Below are 24789 nucleotides of genomic sequence, written 5' to 3' on the forward strand. Positions count from 1 at the left end.
ATGCTCTTAAATCCTAAATATACTTTTAGCTTATTATTTACATTATATATACACACACACAAAAACACGTATGCACACACCTCATGCTAATGGAAAATAGAAAAATCATTCAGTCATATTTATTCCTCAGTTGTACTTATAATAGGCCTGATCCTGCAAGGTCCTGAACATTTTTCAATTTGCATTGACTTCACTGGCAGTTGAGCATTCTCAGCATCTTGCAAGATCAGGCCTAACAAGAACAACTCTAGGCATGGTAAGTTCCTGCCTATACCTGCTTTTCAGTCACCCTTCTGGTATGATATAAATTACACCTGACAGCAGACAGTGTGATACATTTCTCATTGTAATTTGGTAGGATTGACCGTGCTCAGCCCACTCATGGCTTTGCTGTGTTCTGCCATTCATAAATTATGTGTTTCAGCTGTAATTCATGAAAATAAAGGACCTGGTTCTGCAACCATGACTAATATGAGTAGTCAGTGATTTGAACTAGTGAATGATTTGAAGTCAGTGGGCCAAATTCTGCACTCAGTTATCCCAGTGTAACTTCAGAGTGACTCTGTTAAAGTCTTTGTTGCTTATATCAGCGCAACTAAGAGGAGAATTTGCTCCAGTGAGTGAATTTTCATGAGTAAAGGATGCAAGATCAGGCCCAAAAGGTGTTAGTCACATCTTCTGCTGTAAACTTTCATAGGCTACATCATGATGCACTCCCTGCAAGGGAACTTATTTAGCTATGTTACAGAAACATAAACTCCTCCACTGTGTAGGTTTAACACACGTATGCCATGACCTGCTCATCTGTATCAGCTGTGTGATTTGAAGAAGAAAAAGAAGCAGGATCACTTAACTAGTGTGACAAATGGGAAACTAATTAAATGGCCACTGTAAATGATTCATTCTAAGTCTGCATTTCTCACTTTAATCATTATGGTACAATATATATTTTCCAACCAACATAAACAATATATAAACAAATATGTTGGCCTTTCAAAGGATAAAGGCAAAGATACTATCTCACCTATCGTATCTCTCTCAAAGATATATGCCAGCATTCTAAGAAAATAAGGAACAGATATATTTATATGACAGTCATGTGTAAATTTATTTGTGTTTCCATTATTAACCTGTTTTAATGGAGAGCTCCAATTTAGGGGCGTGATCCTGTATTCCGTGTCCCGCAAAAAACGTAATTGAAATTATTAAGGGTTTTGGATATGCAAGGAGATTCACATTCTACCTTGGCTGGATCTGTATACTGAGTGTCTCAGATTAATTATATTCCATTCATTTATGTTTAATACATTCTCAAAAAGTCTTAACACTGGTAGTTTTAAGTTACAGGCATTCAAAAGAAAGACACTCTTATGCACTCCCACAGTCCATGCCGCATATTTAAATAAAACAGTCAAAGAAAACAGACAAGTCACTAATGTTTGCCAGCCAGCTCCTCTAGAAATTTCATTCATGTTTTCACCCAGGCTACCTCTAATGCAGCCCTCTCACACATTGACACTTGAATACAGATTTCCATGACAGACTGCGAGAGCTGTGAAGGCTCTAGCACGTCCATAAAGTGAATTGAAAATTATACATATTTATGTATCTAATAGGATGGGATAGCTCCTAAAAAAGAAAAGGTCCTTATTGTACAACTATTATTGTACATAATGTTCAATCACGTGCACACTGTGCAAAGAAAAAAGCTGCTAAAGCACTGACTTTAATGAGAGCAGGATTAGATCCCAAGTCCATATTTACTAGAACTAGTCAAAATCTCAAAGTTTTTCTGATCTGTTCTGTGGAAATTTGAATTTTTTTTTTTTTTAAAAACGACACATTTTCCCAGAAAATTTTTGTCTTATTTTCTGACCAAATCTAATATTTATTTGGTAGGATGGGAGTGCACTCTTTATTAGATTATTCTCCTGTACCAGCTAAATACATTTACCAGAAACATCCTTAGATAATTAATATTTGTTTTATGTTATATGTACTGTATATGTTTTGTTCTTTCAAATGCGTTAAACTCCTAGGTTTCTGTAATATTCCTCTTGTGGGACAAATGAAGAAACATCTGGAAATTTTAATTTAAAGCTGAGTTACTGCAAATTTGCATGCCAGTGTAAGTGGGAACAGTGTGTAGCCCTCTCTTCTTACCTAAAGCCCTTTGTGCTTCTTTCCCCCATAGCCACATAAGCTAAGAAGGGACTGCTAGCTTCAGTTTTGAATGTCTTGGTTTTTTCACTAGCTTTGTCCCAATCAGTGGGATATATTCTTTTACAGATTTTTCACATTTGAGAATATCTCAGATTTCTGCATGTACACAAAGAATTTAGTGTCATTGTTATGATTTATTTGCTAATCTCATGTCACGTTTGGACATTCTTGCAGTGTTAACTGAAAATGGAAATTATATGCAATTAGCAAACACTGAAGCATACCGTACACATGCAAGTAGGCTGAAATCCACCCCTTCCCACACAAGCTCTAGGCTTTAGTCAGGGAATTAAACAGGGTGGAGATGGAATTCAGTCCCTATCCCATGAACAGTCTGTGAGGCTTATACGCAGAACCTTTGAGGCTAATACTCAAACCTATAGGCTGTACCCTCTGAGCAGTAGTTCTGGGCCATTGGAACATCGTGGTGATAGATACTGTGTTCCTTCCCTGGCTATTCCACACTCCCTCCACACCAGTCTACTTGTGGGTCAGTGCACCTTGCATGGTATGCATGTGGTATTTTGTTCCTCCTTGGAGCTCACACATCTCCCCCAGGCAGATCCATTAAGAGGTTTAAATAAAGAACTTTAGGCAGACCATCCAAACCGCTGTGAATTTCACCTTTAGTGAGTTTTCCCATTTTAGTCAGCGATAAAGCTTTCCTTGACCTCAGTGGAGCAGAATTGAGCTCTTACACTAAATGGATACATATCATAGTAAATTATCCAACATGCAAACATTTTATGAGTTTGATCCATATACCTACAGAACTCCAAAATGAGCATTTTGCTTTTGCATGGACTGCAGGACAAGGTTCTTTATTTTTAATACGCATCATTAATTTAAAACTTATGAACTTTAAAGTTAAAACCCAAAGGATATTTTTAGGTGAATTTCCACTTTACAGTTACTTTCCTCTCTTACATCAGTTTTCCTCAGCTGATTAATTTCCAGCAGAATCCAGTTAGAACACTGATAAAGAGGTAGGAGCCACTCTTTTACAAACATTCAGCAGAGCAGGAGGCAAGAATATGGAATAAAGATTGCACACTTATAAATTGGTTTTCATTTTTGGGCGGCAGAGAAATTCAGGATTTACTCTGAAAGGCAAATCTTCCAGTAAGTTGCCTACTTCCCCTATTGGAGGAAAACACAGGGAGTTCTGCTGTTTAAGGCAAGCTTTTGTGCGATACAGACGAGAGCAGTTAAAAGTGTACAGAGTTTTTGTTCACAATTTGATGTGCGTGCACCTAGTTTTATGTTGGATTAACATTAGAATTTCCACTGTTATGGAAGGAACGTGCTATTTCATTCACTCACATTTAGGACTAAATCCTTTGACTCTTAGGGCTTGTCTACATTACCCGCTGGATCGATGGGCAGCGATCAATTCCAGCGGGGGTCGATTTATCGCGTCTAGACTAGACGCGATAAATCGACCGCCAAGCACTCTCCCATGGACTCCAGTACTCCACCAGGGCGAGAGGCGCAGGCGGAGTCGACGGGAGAGCGTCAGCCATCGACTCACCGCAGTGAAGACACCGCGGTAAGTAGATCTAAGTTTGACGACTTCAGCTACGTTATTCATGTCGCTGAAGTTGCGTAACTTAGATCGATTCCCCCTCCCCCCCCCAGTGTAGACCAGGCCTTACTTTGTTATTACTTGGGCAAAAGTCCCATTGGCTTCCAGGGGAATTTTGTCAGGTAAAGATATGCAGGACCAAGGCCAAATTAGGGTTAAATGGTGCTTCCCCCCCCCCCCACAAAAAATCTGCATAAAACCACAGAAAAGGAGGGTTGCACTTCACAGTGAATATGAGTTGGAGAGAGGGAAAAGGAATTCTCACTCCCAGCCTGGTGGCTTGAGGCAGTGAGGCTGCACACTGGCAGTTGCCCTCTTGCTGCTGCTACAATCATGGGAAGAATGAGGGGAAAGGGGGCAAGGTGCCTGATTCCAGAAGCTAAGACATCCGAGTTCTGTTGCTGGTTTTTTGAAGCAAGTAATTCAACTTAATCTAGTCATTTAGCTTCACTGTGCCTCCCTTTCCCCATATGTAAAATAATGTTTTCCAGGAGCGTTGTGCAGTTTAATTTACTCATGTCAATGCTTTGTGATCCTCATCGGAAAGGAGCTGTATACGTGCAGAATGTTATTCAGTGTTATCATACACAGTCAGGGCTCCACACACCCTTACAACAGCTTCTGAGGTGGAATGGATTTAGTAAGCATTTCCTTGCCATTCCTCTAAACGGGCCTCTAATGCTGCTACCTGGCTAGAGCAGAGCTCTGCAGAGCACAAGAAGTGTAGAAATGCACTGTGCGATCCCTCCATGGTGATGAGGACATGGTCTCTGTGAAAACAAAACTGTGACACAATTACAGCTTGGAACAGTCATTTTACACTCCCTCTCACTTTCTTGCAATAAGGGGCAAAATCCTCAAGCCAGCGCCTAGCCTGAGTAGCTGGGCTGGGCACTGGGACAAAGCGAAGGGGAAGGAATCTTCTTCCCTTAGCCAGAAAGCTACTCTGCTGAGGCTGCAGTGGTCCCCCTGGTCTTAATGCCATGCTTTGATGAGATGCGGGGAATAGGAGGGTCTGTGTAAGAGTGGATTCTTCAGACCTGGATCTGCCCTGCCCATGCAGGGAGCCCATGCAGGGCATGCAGGGAGCTGTGTGCTGGCAAACGTGCTGTGTGCTCAACGTGTTTTCCCCTTGCATGGCCCCTCCTTACACAGCAGAACCTGCTGCGAGGGGACTTTTGCCAGCCTCCGAGATGAGAATTTAGCCCATGGGAGTGCAACTCATATCAACTGGATCCCAGCGCTGGAGCTCTGTTCATGAGTGAATTACAGGCATGATGTTTACTCAGAGCATTTAATGGAATTTGCAAGGAAAAAGTTACTTAGCTGGTCTCTGCTAATCATGTTCCCCCAAATTAATATCTATCCAAGCCTAGGTTACTTGGAGATCATTGGCATAAATGGGTGTCGTGTTCTTTGTGGAAGGGGTGGAAAACAAGCTAATAATGGGGAAGAATTGATAGCAGTGATCAAGCTTATCTGATTTCTGAACATAAAATTGTATCTATGTTGCTGTCCCCCAACATGGGCTGTTCTAAAAATAGAATTTGAGAAGCTTAAACATTCATGTTAGTTTATTTGCCAGTTCAACTTGGACGGTATATTGGGAAGGACAATCTAGGTGTTTTTCTGATAATGCAGAGCTCCTGTAGTCATAAGAAGCATTCCTAGACAGGTCTGACTGACATGACCAATGGTCATTCAGTAGAGAGCTCTCCCTCTCACAACCTTTGGGAGCAGCTATGGGGTAATACTTTTGCAAGGATCGGTGTTGAGCAGTATCTCCAGCATATTAGGTTCAGATCTCAGCTATCCTTGTCTTCTTTGTCCAACTACTCTACTTTTATTTTCCCAAACAGACAACGTGATTGTGGTTAAGTGCAATGCAAATGCCTCTCTCCTTTCATCTCTTTTACAATTCCCTTGCCGTGCTGCCTGTGTAAAAAATGTGTCATTACAGGCAGGTTCTTGGTTCCAGACAGGGCTCTGGAAAGCATTGTTAGAGCTTTCAGACAACGGAAGTAAAGGGATCCAACTCATGGTGCCATCCTGACCTATTACCGACTCTGATGTTGTAAAACACCTGTTAGTTGGATCAGTTCTTTGTCCTTTCGGGGAATTATACTGATTTTCCTCATTCCTTCTCTGGCTCCTACGACCCAAGATGCCCATCTTACCCTTTCACCTGACAGGGCACAGTGGCACCAGCTGCACAGAATAAGGATGCAGTAGTTTACATGGCACTGCAAGTGAAGCATGAATAGCATCAGCACGAGCAGAATAGTTTGAGAAAATTCTCCCACGGGATGCCATAGAAGCAACCTGTTTCTAGCTTTCATGTGCAGGTAGAGGTTGTTTTCATGTTGATGAACAGTGTAAAGTATTCTGTCTGTGATCACTGCTACACAGTAACAGTGGCTTTATACTCAAAACAAAGGGAATTCTCCTTTATTGATTTTTCTCTTTTAATGCTGTGCATCCAGCACACTCACCATCCCATGTGGAGGAGTTATGTAACAATGAAGCTATAGTGGCATTCCATTGGAAATCATATCCTGAGGTCATAGTCAACTACTGTAAAAATGCAGTAAAGTGGTGCTACCTCTTGATATTTGGACTTTAAGTGTATTTCACTGTCATTTGTCCACACAAGTCAAGTTTTGATTTATACAGACCCTATTATGGAATGCAGACATAGTCTACTTAGAGTAATATTTCATTAACTCCTTAGAATGTTTGTAAAATACACTCTCTGGACTATGAAGATGAAGGGTATGTTTTGTAAGGAGCATGATGTGAAATGAATTTGTCTCTAGGCCTAGCTTAATTATTTTAATGATCCCACTGGTGATTACTATAGGTGTCTTTCTGTGTATATATATTGTGACCTACACGCATGTGTTCATTTATGAAAGCTAAGATTTAAAAAGAGTAACTCTACTGAAGTAACTCTATTCCAAATTTACTCCAGTATAAGTGAAATCAGAATCAGGCCCAGTGTGTTCATGGGTTAAAACAGGCTTTAAAAGCAAAATGCATATTTCAGTTGAATAATATGTAGGCATGCCAGACACGAGATTTAAATAATGAAAGAGTCTGAGAGTATAGACCTATTGAGCACTTAGTCACAACATTCTGTACAGAGTAGGCTTTAGCTAACACAGCTAAAGCAACAGTAACCCTTACGTTACGGATTTGGGCAGATTTCCCTACCATGTGAATTTAATAATAAATTGATAACAATAGCTATCCCTCATACACTCTAGCATTTTACATTGTCAAAGGACTTTACTAACATTAAGTAATTACTCCTGACACCCCTTATTTATGATCTCAGGAGGTAACTATTAGTGAACTACATTCATCCCTAGTACAACTCCATTGACAACAATAGTTACATAAGAAATGAATATGGCCCACTGTCTCCATTTTACAGATGGGGACATAGCAGAGCTGGAATTAGATCTCAGGAGTTACTGACTTCCAACCCCTGCTCAGTCCAAGGAGGTCACCCTCTCTGTCTTCTAATCTTTGATTTTTCATTATTTTTTTTTTGATGTTTTCATATTCAGAGTTCAGTGTTTCCTTGATTTGTTCTTATTTGCAATTTTCCCAAGCAGGATGGTTATTAGCCTAGCGTGTATGCACTCTCACTCTGTATTGATGCAATCAGTGTGACTACAGTCTGCCTGTTAGAGCTGGTGCACAGGATATATTGGCTAGGCAGAGGGTTCACGTGTATTGTGTATTCTAGGGTTCACGTGTATTGTGTTGCTTTCACTCTACTGCAGTATGGTATGAGTTCAAAGGCTAAAATTGCTGCTTTTTTATCTGCTGAGGACCACAGAAAGCAATACCTGAAGGGAATCCTGCACGTGGATAGTGGAAAGCTATTATGCAGCAAATGCTGATACACATACACAGAAAGGATCGGTTGGCAAGAATTGGAAAAATGAAATTTGCAACATAAAGCTGAAACGATGAAGGAATCACAGTCCAAAGGGCATGCTGCTGTTACGTCTGTGTTCTAATGGAGTGCAGATGCTACCCAGTGCTGGCAGGTAATCCACTTAGAACTATAGAAGCTTTTGCAGCAGCAAATCTCTCTCTTGGGAAAGTAGATAATGAAAAACTCAGGGAGTCTTTAACATTTTTGGTGTCATACTGTTCTGCAGGTGTTTTGCCTTCCACCGGCCAATGAGTTGCACCAGTCTTATCGACACCAAAGGCTGAAGCTTTGCAGTTGGGAAAGGTGAAATATGTTGGCGGCACTAGGCCAAATTTGGCACTCACATAAATCCCATATAACCTCACTGAGACAAAATCATGATTGGTGTCATTCTACTATATTGGAGTTACACCAGGGATGAATTTGGCCCATTGATGTCACTGTGGTTGTTGGATACGAATGAGAACAGAGCTTGGGCCACTAATGTTAATGTTGTAATTGAAGAAAGAAAAGATTTAATGATAGTTTTTTAAACTTACATTAAAAAAAATCCAGTATTGGTTTGTCAGAAAACCCAAACAAATAAGCACATTTTTTTACCATTTTAATGTTAATTATATTTTTTGGGGAGAAGGGGTTGATGGTTAAATGATTACCCTGATTCTGCTCCTAGTTAAGTCAAAGGAAGTTTTACTCTTGGTTTCAGTGGGACCAGAATCAAACCCATGGGTCTATTGTTCATGTTAAGAATGGACAACTCAGTAACACTGAAATGGCCAAGCAGTGAGATTCTGCTCTCAGTTACGGTGGAGCAGATCTGGAATTACTCCATTCAGGCCAATGGCTCAAGGCTTTTTTTATTTGATTTCTTTCTAGTTCCATCAAGTTGAAGAATGGGAGCCACATCTCTTAAGTAGCAGATGTAGTCTTCCTTCCTTAGTGACACTGCCTTCTGTATGACCCTACCTACCAACAGCTCAGAGAGGGAGGGTCTTTCTGTCTTCTGGAGTGTAACCATGGCACACCTCTCATGACACCTTCCTTTCACTGACTAAGTTTCCTCCTCTCATCCTGCAGTAGTAACAAAAAAATCCATTGGAAATTCCATTTGGGTTGTGTCTGTCATCTGCTATCCGCTCTGATTCTCAAACAAAATGATCATAGGCATACTGGATGTGCAAATAAGGACCATGTTCGTTGTATTCTCTCTCCAAACTACAATACACAGATAATTCTGGACATGAACAGTTGGGAAAAAATCAGTACAACTTAACCAAATGTAAAAATAAATAGGAGCATTATTAATTTACCAACTTAACTCTGATTCAGAAATATAGATAGATAGGGATAGACTCAGCTTTCGGATCCCATGAATGTAGTACCAAATAAGCAGAGAACAGTAGCCCTGTTCAGCCATCTGTTGTCTTCAGTAAGTGGAGCTACAGCTCCTATGGAATTCTCTGGGCTAACCTGGGATAAAATAGGAACACAAATGTAGGTGTGAGTTACATATTGGGCATAGCCTAATGTAACATGCACAGTTGGTGTTCAGGGGTTGTGCAGAATTAGTATAAATTACACACCAAAAGGATGAACGGATGGACTGCAGCAAAAGCAACTAAGGGAGAGAATGTAAGTTAAAACATGTTTTCCTACTTTAATACCCTCCTTAGAATCCTAGTTTACCAAATTGGTGTACCATGCACTTGTTTTGCACACCCACTGAATGCCCAGCCAATGTGAGTTATAGTGCTCTTCCACTACACTGCTTTTGTGACTGACTGACAGTCACGTCTGCATATAAGTGTAAGTCCCATTTACATCAGAGGGACTTGTACCTGTGCAACTGAGGCAGAATTGGGCTCAATATGTAAAATTACATTTATACCCTCACTGAATTTGGCCCCATATATAACTGAGTTGCTACTGGAAGTCTCTGAGAGTTTATGCTCTGCTATGCTGAAAAGCATTATCGGAGAAAGTTGCTCCTTTAGTGTATCTGTGCTCAGAAAGTCAGAGAAAGGTATATGGGTAAATTAAAAATGGAAGGCTCTAGCCTTATGCACCAGCCATACCCATACTCCTGCCTGAAGCTAGCATATCAGGAGAACATTTACGCAGCACCATTTACTTGTTGAAATAAGCAGCTCTGTGCGGCTCCTAGGATCCAGTCCCTTCCTCCTGCTAGGCAGCAAAACTGCACCGGGCAGTACTAGGCTTCCTGCACACCTGCAGGGGATGGGCAGGCACAGGACTTGCACCAGTTAGGTACACAGGGTGAAATCCTGGTGCCACTGAAATGGGAGATTTGCCAATGACTTCACTGGGACAAAGATTTCACGCACAGCTCCCATTAACATTAAAACAAAACTAATATCTTCATGTTCCCCAGCCTCCCAAAGGGCCCAGCAGTACCATGTTAATGTTAATGGAAGCTATGTGTAAATCTTCCAGTCAGCTTTGAGAATCTTAATCATAATGTTTAATTATCTCCTGCTTAGATGAAAGTTTGTGTAGTAAAAAAGAAGAAAGTTAACCCAGTTTTGAAGACCCTACAGATGCAGCTTGCTATTCTTTGGGTGTGTGTTCTGGGCCTTTATTGCTCCGGGTTGAGTTATTTAAAGGAATAGCAGTAATAGGTTTGTAAGAGGCGGGAATGATTTGTTTGAATTGGGCATCTTCAGATGTATCCTACCAGGTGCTGAGTGCCCTCTGCTACCACAGAATTTGAATGGAGATGCAATTCCTGCAGGATAGGGCTCTCTGGGAGACTAGGGAATGTGAAGATGGTACTTAGAGGATTTGTTGTTTTTTTTAATATCACTCCAATACTGATTTTTACACCCCACATTTAGAGTAAGTTCTCTGTTAATGAAACATAAAAGATGAAGAACTCTCATGAGGATCAAAGTGGAGTAGTGGGGACAGTGACATTTAAAATGATATTTTTAGCAAATGTAAGTTATTATTTTTTTGAATCTTTACTAATTCCTTGAATAAAAGTGCAACTAGGATTGAAGTAAAAAGAGTCAAAGAGAGCAAAAACATCAGACTCTTAGGCTTGGTCTACACTACAGGGTTAGGTCGAATTTAGCCGCGTTAGGTCGGTTTAAAAATGACTGCATCCACACAACCAACCCTGTTCCGTCGACCTAAAGGGCTCTTAAAATCGACTTCCCTACTCTTCCCCGACGAGGGGAGTAGTGCTAAAATCGACTTTGCTGGGTCGAATTTGCAGTAGTGTGGATGCAAATTGACAGTATTGGCCTCCGGGAGCTATCCCAGAGTGTTCCATTGTGACCGCTCTGGACAGCACTTTGAACTCCGATGCACTAGCCAGGTACACAGGAAAAGCCCCAGGAACTTTTGAATTCCATTTCCTGTTTGGTCAGTGTGATGAACTCAACAGCACAGGTGACCATGGAGTCCCCCCAGAATCATAGAGTGTAGAATGTTTCTATGCTCCCCCTATCATCTCTGTCCTTGAGGATATGGCAGATTAGAAAGCGAAAAAAACGCACTCGCGATGACATGTTTTCCGAGCTCATGCAGTCCTCCCGCACTGATGAATAACTAATTCTAAAGGGCCTAATTCTGATCTCACTTACCCTGATGTAAATTAGGAGTGACGCCCTTAGATTTACAACAGTGTAAACCTGGTGGAAATGAGATCAGAACTGGACTCTCCACTAACTTTAAAAGGAGACTGTTTTCCCTTCAACCCTGGTCCTTTAGCCATAACTTCTTTCTCTTTGCTCCTTCCTTGCACCCCCAAAAGGCACAGTATAAAAAAAATCATCCTAGAACCTTAAGAATTACCTAGCTAAGTGAATGGTAATGGCCACATTGGATTATTGACTTTTAAAACTACATGTTGATAAAATATATATATACCAGCTCTGATCTATTGCAAAAACAGATATTCTTGCCTGCACAGCAAAATATAAAGTATTAAATCTAGGTAATAGTAATAGATCCAGTAGTTCCTCTAGGTGCGTAATAGTTAATGAGTGTAATATCCTTCAAAAGCACTCCAGTGTGAGCATATGGCTCAAAAAACTCCTATGGAGTTCCAGCATCAAAGTTAAAAGGCAAGAACACAGGATTATAGAAATTAGAGATGGATAAACCGCTCACCTTGTAGGTTGTCTTGTCCTCCTCCCTGAACTGTACAGTATATTCTCTGGTGCTTTGTCCAAATCAGTTTTAAATAATGAAAGATAAATGCTCTTGGGTTATATTTTTTAAAAAAGCCTAAATTTTGTATCTACAAATCAGGTTCCGTATTTAGACATTACGTTTGGCCATTTATCTCCGGAATTTTTTATAGATGGGATTTTTAAATGTGCCTATAACGTAGGCACTCAGATTTCATTGACTTCCAATAGAATTTGTGCACCTAACCCAAAATTGTGGAATCACAATGAGAAGCTGAGTTTGAGATTCTTGAGAGTGTGGCCTAAATTAAGTAAGCATATTTGCTTACAGGAGAGGAGGTAAGCTAAACCAAGTGGAAGTTGGCGGGGGGTGGGGGAGATGCACAATGGGTATCAGTGGCTATATCACATTTGCCACTTTCCCTCCAGTCTCAAGAAAGCCTTTCTTACCTTGGCTGTATAGTATCATGGAAAATCTGAGTTGCCATTTCCAGGATCTGCGCTCAGGATGAAGAAGCCCATCTGTGTGCCCATTGCATGGTTGGGGCTCCATGGTTAGGGAGGTCATGTCAGCCCAGGATAAAGTCGACAGTCATATCAAAGTGACAGCAATATCTTGGCAAATCTGCAGAATTTCAGGTGGAAAGTCAAGTGAAAGCGAGTGCTGACAGTTTTGGCATCAACTTGCCCTCTATTCCTCACGGCTGGGGCCTAGGGAGCAGCTGTGGGCAGTCATGCTGTGACAGCAGCTCTCACTGAGCTGTGCTGCCAGGGAGGAGTCTCTTAGACCAATGCAGAAGGACTGGCCTTCCCTGTCGGATTTCCTTGAAGATTTTGGGATGCAGGCATTGTTGGAAAGCCCTGGTCTCTGTGGGCCCACAAACCACTCTCCCTGGTAGAATGATGGGCAGGGAACATGTTAAGTCTGCTGAGTAACTTTTAACATCTCACAGCTTTTAGTACAAGAGCGCGATGAGTTAGCTCTCTATTTTCTGCTAGTGTTTTTGTTTATGGGGTAAGGACCAGATTTTCAACCTAGCATTGAGGGTTGGGGCATAGGTGCTTTTAAAAATCTCACGAGGCACCTACTTGCCTATTTACATACATAAATAGACCTCTACCCCGATATAACGCTGTCTCGGGAGCCAAAAAATCTTACCACTTTATAGGTGAAACCACGATATATCGAATTTGCTTTGATCCACCGGAGCGGGCAGCCCCACCCCCCTCCCTTCCCCCCCCCCCCCCCCCCCCCGGAGCGCTGCTTTACCGTGTTATATCCAAATTTGTGTTATATTGGGTCACGTTATATCGGAGTAGAGGTGTACCTTTGAAAATAAGGCCCTGTCTATAAATGATTGGTGTTGGCAGCATGGCACATTCAGAGCTGAAACCCCCAACTTGGGCTGTCATACTTTCCTTCCCCCATCAATATATAAAAATGAACAATAGACTTTTTAGAAAAATTGTTTAAAACAAAAATTCTCTCCTGCTCTGACACCCTAAGTGCCAAGTTTCAGCCTGAAGCAAGTTTATGTGGTTGAGTTATTAAACTGTGACAATAAGGGTTTGTAATGGAACCTGTGGCAGAACCTTCATGGCAGCACACAAATGGCACCTCTGTAAAGCAGCAGGGCTATATGTTTAGTCTCTGTAGAATTCCAAGGGCCCATGCCCTGGTGCTCCTTTCCCCTCACAAGGGTGGCTGTTTATCTGGCTGCCATAATTTGGGCCCTACCAAATTTAGGGTCTGTTTCAATCAATTTCATGGCCAGAGGGTTTTAAAATTGGTCAACTGCACGTTTTCAGATGTTTACATCTGAGATTTCACAGTGTTCTAACGGGGGAGAGGGGTCCCAACCCAAAAGGTACCTGGAGGTGGATCTGATTCCCCCCGCTCCCACAAGCAACCGTGTAGATGAAGAGGAAGTTCTGAGTCCTGTCCATCCCCAGCACTGTGGGATTGGCAGCTAGGAGCCCCCGGCTGGGGCACTCCCCACAGCAAGGAGGAGATTGGACCCACCTCCACAAGCCTCCTCCAGCTGCAGGAACCTCTGGAGTTGCTGACCAGCCCCAGAGCTTCCTGGGAGGCCCCAGAGGTGGGTCTTATCTCCTCCCCCTCTCCAAGAATGGCTGTGCAGGGGAAGGACAAGTCCTCTCCCTCCCCAGCCCGGCCAGGACTCACAGGTACGAGCCCTCAGCTGGGGCGCTCCCAACAGCAAGGGGGAGATTGGATCCACCTCCACAAGCCTCCTCTAGCTGCAGGAACCTATGGGGCTGCTGCCCAGCTCCAGAGATTCCTGCAGCCCGAAGTCCTGTCCTTCCCTAGCCCGGCCGGGACTTCCAGCTACAAGCCCCCAGCTGGGGCATTCCCAGCAGCATGGGGGAGATCAGATTTCATGGGGGAAGGGCTTATATCATGGTCCCTGACACATTTTTCACAGCTGTGAAATTGCTGGGGCCCTAGCCATAATGGGAAAAGGTTTTAAAAGTCCCTATTGGATAGGTGAGAGTGTGTGGAAATATACTACAACTATCCAGAGGAGGGTTTTTTTTTTCTATTGAGCTTCATACTAATCTTCATACCAGTTGAAAGATAAAATTATGAGCCAGATTTAGGAAAGGTGGTGCAGAAAGGTGCAAATGGCATCTCCACGCTTCAGCTAAGCCCCTTGTGTGGCAGGGCATGGAGGAGGATGTGCTCTAGCCAAGGACAGCAGTGCTTTGTTCCCTCAGAATTTTCATCAGGGCTCCAGAGCAGGCGGCGCTAATTCAGTACGCTCCTAGGCCGCCTATGCCTTCTCCCTGGCAGGTGCCACCTGCTTTTCAGGCAGCTTGGGGCCCCTTAAATGCACCCCATAATAAAGGAGGTTGCAGCTGCTTTTCACTATCCCAGCTCCATTCACCCGATAGCCTTCTGCCACTGGGGACTCCCGTGCATACCCTGGAGTGAATCTGGGTCTGCCTCATTAGTTTTATAATAGACAGAGTGAAAATGTGAAAAAAAAAATACTGCTGGAAACATTGAGCAGTACTGCTCAATGCTGGAGCCAAAGTGTGATCTTGTGGTTACAACATAGGACTGGAGGACAGGAGACCTGGGATCTAAGCCTGGGTTAATTCTGTTACACTTAGCATATTGAATAGTACCTTACTCTGCCGGCAGTCTCTCGTTTTCTTCAGTGTAAATTCATATTCTCAAATGGCATGCGTGGCAGGGTGAAATACTACTCAACTGCTTTCTGGTCCTGTGTGCCAATCACTTAATTTTTCTGTGTCTCAGCATTCCATCTTCAACACAAAAATAATATCTACTGTCCCTACCTTATAGGGGCCTTGTGAATCTTAAATTATTTTATATGAAGTTCGTTGAGATCCTTGGATGAACATAAGAACAGCCATATTTGGTCATACCAATAGTGCATCTAGCCCAGTAGCCTGTCTTCTGACAGTGACCAGTGCCAGGTGCTTCAGACGGAATGAACAGAATGGTTAATTATTGAGCGATCCAGTCCATCAGCTAGTCCTAGCTTCTGGCAGTCGGTGGTTTAAGGAGTTGTATCCCTGACTGTTGTGAGTAGTTGCCATTGACTGACCTGTCCTCTGTGAATTTATCTAATTCTTTTTTTAATTCCAGTTATACTTTTAGCCTTCACAACACCTCTTGGCAGTGAGTTCCAGAGGTTGACTATGCATTGTATAAAGAAGTACTTCTTTTTGTTTGTTTTAAACCTGCTGCCTTTTAATTTGATTGAGCGACCCCTAGTTCTTGTGTTGAGTGAAGTAATAACACTTCCCTAATTCACTGTCTCCACAGCATCCATGATCTTATAGATTTCTATCACAGTCTCCCGTTATCATCTTTTTTCTAAACTGAACAGTCCCAGTCTTTTTTAATCTCTCCTCATGTGGAAAGTGTGTCATATCCCTCATCATTTTTCTTGCCCTTCTCTGTACTTTTTCCAATTCTGATACTTCTTTTTTGAGATGGGGCAACTAGATCACCATGCAGTCGGTATTCAAGGTGTGGGGGATACCATGGATTTATATAGCAGCATTATGATATTTTCTGTTTTATTATCTATCCTTTTTCTAATGGTTCCTAACATTCTGTTAGCTTTTTTGACTGCCGTTGCACATTGAGCAGATGTTTTCAGAGAACTATCCACAATGACTCCCAAGATCTCTTTCTTGAGTGGTAGCAGCTAATTTATGTATAGCTGGGATTATTTTTCCAGTGTGGATTACTTTGCATTTGTCAACATTGAATTTCATCTGCCATTTTTTTGCCCAGTCACCTAGTTCAGTAAGCTCCCTTTGTAACTCTTTGCAGTCAGCTTTGAACTTAACTATTTTGAGTAATTTTGTATTTTCCGCAAATTTTGCCAACTCACTGTTCACCCTCTTTTCTAAATCATTTCTGAATATATTGAACAATACAAGTCCCGCTATTTACCTCTCTCCATTGTGAAAAATGACCATTTATTTCTATCCTTTGTTCCTATCTTTTAACCAGTTACTGATTCATGAGAGGACCTTCCCTCTTATCCTGTGACTGCTTAGTTTGCTGAACTGCATTTGGTGAGGGACCTTGTCAAAGGCCTTCTGAAAGTCCAAGTACACTATTATCAGCTGGATGAGTCTGGTCCTCATGCTTGTTGACACCCTCAAAGAATTTTAATAGATTGGTGAGGCATGATTTCCTTTTAAAAAGCTATGTTGACGCTTTCCAGTATATAGTGTTTATTTGAGTGTCTGATAATTCTCTTATTTACTATACAATCAGTTTGCCTGGTACTGAAGTTAGGCTTACTAGCCTTAATTGCCAGGATCGCCTCTGGAGCCTTTTTAAAAAATCATTAGCTACCATCCAGTCGTCTGGTACAGAGGTTGATTTAAGCGATAGGTTATATACTATAGTTAGTAGTTCTGCAGTTTTAGATTTGAGTTCCTTCCAAACTGTTGGGTGAGTATCATCTGCTCCTGGTGACTTATTACTGTTAAATTTGTTACCAAATCGCCTCTACTGACAACTTAGTCTGGGACAGTTGCTCAGATTTGTCACCTAAAAAGAATGGCTTAGGTGTGGGGATCTTCCCCACATCCTCCAAGGTGAAGACCGATGCAAAGAATTCATTTAGCTTTTCCGCAACTAATTTGTCTTCCTTAAGTACTCCTTTAGCACTTTCATCATCCAGTGACCCCGCTGACTGTTTGGCAGACATCCTGCTTCTGATATACTTAAAGAAATTAGTCCCTTTTTTCCTTCCTCTCTCTCCTATGTTCTGCTTCCCCACCTCTACTGCTCCAACTCCATGCACGAGCAAAGCAGCCAAGTACAACTGACAGACTCCTTATCAAGTGCAGAGAGAGCTTCAGAGATCTTGTCAACTTCACTTTGCCACTCTGCTTATGCTTGGAGTAAAACAGCAGGGTGTGGAAAAGCAGAGGAGAGCAGCAGGTGAAGAGAAGAATAGAGCAACAGAGCAGTAAAGGTACTTTGTGCTTGGAGCACAGCCAGAGTAGAATTTCTTCCCTTCCTCCCTGCAAAAAAATTACAAAAAGCCACATTTTAAAGATAATTTTCTAAATGTAGATTCCTGACTAATTTGACAAAGGGCAGAAGAAATATCTACAAAATCCATTTTTAATAAATGTAAACAAATAAATTATAAATCACAAAAATATTACTGAACAGTTAAATATTCATAACATAATTACTTAATTTAATATTTTTAATGCACTACTTGTGGTAAAGAGTCTTACTGACACTGCCTAGCATGCTTTGTTAATGAAATTTGTAGGAGCTGGCAAAGTGGGTGTGATGGGTGGGGAATGCTGGACTTGTGGGTGTGGCAAGTGTTGTGGATGCTGGGGGACTGTGAGTATGGCCAGGGGAATTTTGGAACCTGAGAGAAGAGTAGCCACAGTTTTGTTTTTTCACATCAAGTGTTACAGACGCCCCCAGTTTTATCACAAGTCTCATGTTATTTGGTATTTTTCTTAAAGCTTCTTGCAGTCAGATGATACGGGGTAAATCTCAGCTTTCATTTTAAAAAAGAGCCCCTTTTTTGGCAATGAAGAAGATCTTGAAAATGTGACTCTAAAAGCTCAAAAAGCAGATGGCAGGAATAAAAAACCACCTCAACATTTATTTTTAAAATTTAATGATTTGTAAGCCAATCTCATGATTTTTGGGGGCCTGACTCATGAACCCCAGGAGTTGACAGTGCTGTCATTACTCAGTAATGACCTCTCTGTTAAATTAAGAAATGATTTCTGACAAGCACCAAAGAGAGTTTAGTTTTGTCTTCCAGGTAGAGAGTTGGTGGCCAGAGTTACTGGCCTAACATGGGCTGAAACAGAGGGTCTGTAGATACCTAAAAGCAGTAAACTGATCTTTTAATTTCCAAGGAAGCAAGAAAAGAGTTTACCGGTAAAGTTATTCAAATGTGGGTTGGCTGGCTGGTTTGTATATTTTTAATCTAATAAAAGGGGATCTTAATATCCCTGTTAAAGCAATATAAAGCTGGAAACTCCCCTTTGGCATTTTGGCTAAATATTACTGAAAATGTAAAAGTCTTTAACAAAAACAATGGAAGTGCAAAGAAACTATAGAAATAGAATCAGCAGGTGTCATTCGAAAAGTGAGGAAGAGTAGCGAAAAGTGTTTGATCCAGCGTCAAATTAACCAGTAGACCCACTAGGCCAGAGCTGGACCACAGCCATTTTGTGGGCACTGTTCTGCAGAGGCAGGTTGGGGAGTAGCAGGAGTAAAGGGAGCCAGGTGGACACACGTATCCTGAGGAGCATCTCACTGGTCAGCGTGTGCTTAGCATCTGCTGTGTGCTGGCCACGCAAAGTGGAAGAGGTGCCTTGCAGTCAGAGTGGGCAGTGAAGAGACAAGGCTGGTAAGAGGAGCTGTTGAACCAGCCGGCACTGTAAAAAGTACTACAGGAAAGTACTCCCAGCATGTCTCAGGAATAAGGGGCAAGGGGAAGGCAAGTGCAGAATCCTAAGGCCTTGCAGAATCCTAAGGCCTACCTACAGGTACTTGTTGAATGGATCCAGTCTGGATTTGATCCAATGTCTGGAAATTAAATCATGACAAAAATGTCTTTATTAATCAAAAAGTATAATATTACTAGAGAAGACATGTAGAAGTTTTTGGAAGTACTAAATAAGATCTCAGTGCTGGAAACTTTCCCACCTCCCTGGTATTTCACTTTCTTGAGGTTTCCACTCTCTTCCAAACTGCAGTGAAAGTAAGTGGTTTCTGCTGAAGCTGGCTTCATATCATTTTGCCACAGATACTGCGGTGATGAATACTTCTACTTACAACAATAATCACTGGTGGATTGAATGTCAGGAGGTTCCTTGTGCAGTGCAAGTCGTGCTCTTCTGCCACCTTTTCCATATCCCTTCCCCTCGCTTTCCTCCCTGTGAATACAGACATGTCAAGTCTCACTCATTGGGTGTGATACTCGCTCATTAGCATGCTGTCTCACTCACACACATTCCTAAGCTTATCTCACTCATTTTGAGTAAATATATAAAGATTTAAAATTACTCAGGCGCTGCAAGAGACAACAGTACATTCGGGGCCTCAGGCCCAGGGCTTCGAGCTTGGAAAGCTGCTTTCCAAGCTTGTGTACTGTGGTAACCATGGAGACTGCAGGCCGGCAGGCATTCTCTATGGGCGAGAGAGGAGGCGGCGTATGTGCGTGCAGTGGCGGATTAGCCACTGGGCCGATGGGGCCTGTGCCCAGAGGCCCTGGCCAACTGGGGGCCCCCCAGAAAAATGGACATGCCCCAATCTACTCCACTCGCCCAGCGCTCCTGCTGGGGAGCAGGGGAAGCCCCCATGCCCTGACCCCGGTCCCCAGCAAGATGCCCGGACGGGGGACTGCAGGCAGAAGGGGTAGGGAGGGGCCCCCACTTGCCCTGGCCCAGAGCCCCACAAGCCCCTAATCCGCCTGTGTGTGTATGTGGTCAAAAAAATCTGAGTTTGCCCAGAAAACAAACAGGACTGGATCAAAAGTTTGCTGGGTCTGCAAAATACAGTTCAAAATTAAAACCACACTGGACAAATTCATGTCTTCAGGGATCTCCAACCACCCAGGTTTTTGTTCCAACCAGCAAGTAATTGTTTTTATTAAAATCCATTGGTTTCCATTGTAGATAAAATTCTCCTGTGCCCTAGACCAGTTGTTCTCAACCTTTTTTCATTTGTGGATCCCTAAAAAATTTCAAATGGAGGTGCAGACCCCTTTGGAAATCTGTTGTTTGTATATATAGTTGAATTTTGTTCAGTCAGTTTTCAGTCTAAATCTTGTGGACCCCTTAGACATAATCCATGGACCCTCAGGGGGCTACGGACCATAGGTTGATAACCGCTGCCCTAGACTTTAGTATGAATTAGGCCATTTAAGTATTTCATGTGCAATATTTAGCAGTTTACATTTTAAAACAAACTATTAAGCGCTGGTTGGATTAAAAACCTGGACTATTGGATGTCGCCAAGGACCAAAGATGAGAGTCCCTGTCTTAAGCAGTGACGAAACGCGCCACCTGGAAAGTCTCACTCTTTGGCCTTGAATCTCACTCTTTGGGGCTGTAAATCTTACTCTTAAGGACAGCCAACCCTTGGCATCTCTGTTATATCTGCTTGATGACATGCCTGAACCACAGTGCCAAGTTGCTAAAGCCCTGAGGAGTCTCCATATCCTAGTGTCCCAGGAAACAGCATATCTCTCCAGACACATGACCCTCTGTTATTGTATAGTTATATGCAGATTTGCAGTTCCAGCAGCTGTCTGGTCTTGTAAAGGACACAGATGATTCTTGTGGTTTCCAAACAGGCATCTTGCACGCTGACTCTCATTTGCCTAAATTGCAATTTATTTTATTTATTTGCTATGCTATTCCTTTACAGAACAGGCTGCAAACCATTCCTTTCCATACTGTTGCAGGCTTTGTTTCATCTCTTCCAAAGTGAGACCTACCTGAGTAAGCAAATCAAGTGATCATTCTTTCTAATGTGCAGCTGTCGGTAAGCAGGCTCTTCATGGCTTTACAGATCCCCAGCAAAACTGTCATGCAAGGCTTCGGCCTGAAACCCATGTTCCTGTCATTTTCACTGAATTCATCATGTGCTCCAGAAATGTTGTTCCTTCTAGCGGATTTCACAAAGGTGTCATTTGCATTTGTGAAATAATTTAGGAGGAGGAACCCTTTCTGGGTGCAGCATTACATACTGCAACTGAAGTTTGTTCTTGTAGCCTAAGAGCCTCCTAAAATGTCAGGTAAATCCTTAATCGTTTTTCATTCTGGTTTTGGGGTGGCAGTTAAGTCTTTCAACACTCTGTGAGTTTCCCAAGCAGCAAAATTCAGTAGTGAAGAAATACTGCTGAAGGCAATCCACACAGGCCTGAAAACTCGCCTTTTGTTTTCTCTACAATAAAAGTCCTGCACTGCGCTAAGCACAGCCTAATTGGAAATCCTTTCTCCAGTCCTCCCTACGTCTCTTCTTTGTTGACAAACATTCCTCTTTTTATACTGAATAATCTGAAAGCAGCCATTGGATTTCGTTCAGTGTGTCTTAAAACACAGAAGAAAGGTTCCAAGGGGTAAGAGATCAAAGCTGCAGCCTTGCTGTAAGACAGCAGTCTTCTGTAGAAGCTCTCAAAGCTACTTTGTCACCAAGCAAATTAATTCAATACAAGTGCAAAATTGAACATGAGTTGTTGTATCAGGATATCTCTTACTCTTTCCAGTTAAACTGAAGAGCTGCACAGAAACTCAGTTGGACTCCTTTAGCCCACGTGCATACTTTGTGAAGGAAATTAACCCTGTAGTTAATGGACTAAAATATAGCACTGTTCAAAGGGTATATTTAACCTGTAACAACTAAAGCAGATACCCCTAGTAACTTCTAGTAAAATAACAATTAGAAGACAAAATAGTGGAATAACTATTAAGTGAAAACAAGACGTTTAAACTTCGAGAGCTCATGGAACGATGGGTTTACACTGTATAAACACTGCAAGGCAAACTTGATTGCTTTTTCTGGTCGATCTGCAAAACTAGAAGTTGAAGGAAATGCAGCAGATGTGTTGTACTTGGATTTTAGGAAAGCATTTGGTATATTTTCATAATTCAAATTGGCTATGATGCAAACACTGGCACATGTATTGATACTAACTGAAGGATTGTAAACACAGGACAAAGATAAACAGCAAAATGTGGAGTCAGGGTAAGGGCATTGGATTTCTAGTGAAGTATAGCAGAGAATTGTGTCAGCTTCATTCTTATTTAATATCTCCATAATTAATACAGAAGACAGTAAATGGCACATTAATTAAATTTGCAGATGATACTAAATTAGAAAGAGCTGGAGACACCAGATTTTAGGTGCAAGAGTGGAGAGCAAAGTGGACATAGATTGGCAGTGCAATGCAGCCTCAAAACAGGCCTGTTCAAATTTGGGCTGCAGACACAAAAATATCCATCAAAGAATATGGAGGTGCTAGTTTCTCTAAATAGCTCTGGTGCAGTAGCACCTGGCTTACTGCAGTCAGATCTGGGCACCTCATTATCAGAGAGAGATGGGCAAATTAGGGAGTTCTGGGAGAAGCAAAAAAGATTAAGGAGCTGGAAAGATTATAAGGAAAGGTTAAACAGGGTCTGTGTATGGTATAGCTTGGCTAAGGGGAGAGTTAATACAAATATTTGATGAGCATTAGTATCATGATGTGGGAGAAAATTATTTAGAGTGTGTAAGGGGTTACAATGGGGAATAGTGGGAGCATAGGTAAGCTAACTAGTAGGGGAAATTTTTTGGCGGTGGAATCTAGAGGACCACAGAATACTCTCGCAGGGAAATAATGGAACTCCCGTTGTCTGGGACATTTAAAACTAAATGTGGCAAAACACTAGTAACTGCAGTAGGAAACTATGATTATCGGGGAGATGGACTTGATTACTTCATAGGTTATTTCTGTCTCTGACTTCTATGATGCTGCTTTCAAGAATATTGCATGTGTGTTTGTGTATCTATATAAGTTGTGTTATTTCTCAAGGGAAGACAAAGCATATTGTAACCAAACAGTCATTTGTAACTTTGGGGAGGATGAAATCCCAGCCAAGCAATGCCCAGGTCTCTTGCTATGTAGAGTATACTGTTTACAACTTAAAGGAGATAGCAGTGGGAACTGGAATGATGGTCTCATTAAAGAGGAAATATTTAAAACTTTGCATTTTGGTCAGGTTTATGTCTAACCAATTAGCCACCTGGCATAATGTCTACATTCCTTTTCTTTGGCAACCAAACACGTAAATGACTTCCCTTTGTACGCCTCACCTGGTGAGAAATGACTCCTCTTGGAATACTGGCAACAGGGCCTCAAGTGGAATAGTTGCAGAAGCTTGTATGGACCATTCCTAGCTGTGCAAAAACTAGTTGTCTAAACCATTCTGCCACAGAGGCCTAAATATTTAGCACTGGGGGGGGGGGGGTTATGTAACTAACATTGGCTAATTTAAACTGTCTTCTCAAAAATTGAATTTTTTTTTGTCTAATGAGAACTGACCTGGTGAAAAATGTACTGGCTAGAAGGTCAACACAGTTCAATTCAGGATAAGCTGTACATGGTAATTAGGGACTTATTACATAGTTAGCGCCCCGTATCCATATCAGCTATGCACAGCCTATTGCAGGGCAAAAGCCTTCTAGGCAATACTCCTGTCAAAATTATGGGCCCTGTTTGCAGCCCTTATTGTGAACAATGAGAATTTTACATGAGGAGTGATTGCGAAATAAGGCCCTCTCTCCATCAGTATAGATGTATGTGTGTGTGTTACATAGGCGTATGTATGTAACATCTATCTTTGCGCACATTCTCCTTTGTCACAGAGTTTACAGAATTAAGATACTGCATTATTATTGTTATCCCTATGCAAGTTGAACTGAGACAACTGAATTGGCTGGACTGTTTCTAAGCCTGCAGGATCTAATGAAATTTTGTCTTTCTTCTACCCATTTTTTTTCTTTTCTTTTTTCAGAATAAGTCGTCTGTTTAATGGCACAGAGCCTATTGTCTTGGACAGTTTAAAACAACATTATTTCATTGATCGAGATGGTGAAATTTTCAGATACATATTAAGTTTCCTAAGGACATCTAAACTGCTACTCCCAGATGACTTTAAGGTAAGTGAGGCCATGTCTACAATCCATTTTTTTCCCCATTCTGTCATTTATTTTGGTGTAGGTTTGTTTGTGTGTTTGACCTAAACACAGTTAACTATATGTTGATGTTTATTGTTAAAGTTTTTAGTAGTTGTGTATTACATTGGGGACGCTATGATTTAATAAATAGACCCATGGTTGTCATGGATACCATAAAAAGTTAAATGATGAAGCTCAAGGCTAAATCAGTTTTTCTAAACTAATTTTATTTTCTCACATTTTTAGCTTATTTATCAGGGCATAACAACAATTAAGAAGCAGCAGCAGCAAGAGCTGACATTTACCACAGTTTAATGTTCAGCACCTTAAAGAAATGTTTCATATTTGATAGTTATTGCAATTTGAGTTGTATAAAGTAAAATTGGTGATTTAAAAACCCCTCATAATCTTAAATAAACCCATGAGGATTTCTGTTAGACATAACTCGTTAAGACATTTTGCTTTCAAGGAGAGATCCCTAACACAGATTGTGAAAGATGAAGTGCTCTCAGGAGAATGCAATTTTTTGAAGGGATTCTATGGAGTAATATATTTTGACTGTTTGGTTGTAGATGATGACAACTTGGCTAATTCTCAATGGTTGAGTGGTGAGACTTAATCTCCTCCTAGGTGATTTATTTATATTTGG

General features: G+C 41.6%; 1 protein-coding gene across 1 annotated transcript in view; it reads left to right on the forward strand.

Annotated features, from left to right (window-relative positions):
- KCTD15 (potassium channel tetramerization domain containing 15) overlaps nt 1-24789 on the forward strand; it is a 54704-nt gene that overhangs the window by 9768 nt on the left and 20147 nt on the right. The window contains 1 exon segment of the mRNA XM_075118420.1: nt 23978-24122. Coding sequence (XP_074974521.1) covers nt 23978-24122 — 145 coding nt within the window.

Source organism: Caretta caretta, chromosome 12, assembly GCF_965140235.1.
Source record: "Caretta caretta isolate rCarCar2 chromosome 12, rCarCar1.hap1, whole genome shotgun sequence".
Taxonomy (NCBI): domain Eukaryota; kingdom Metazoa; phylum Chordata; order Testudines; family Cheloniidae; genus Caretta; species Caretta caretta.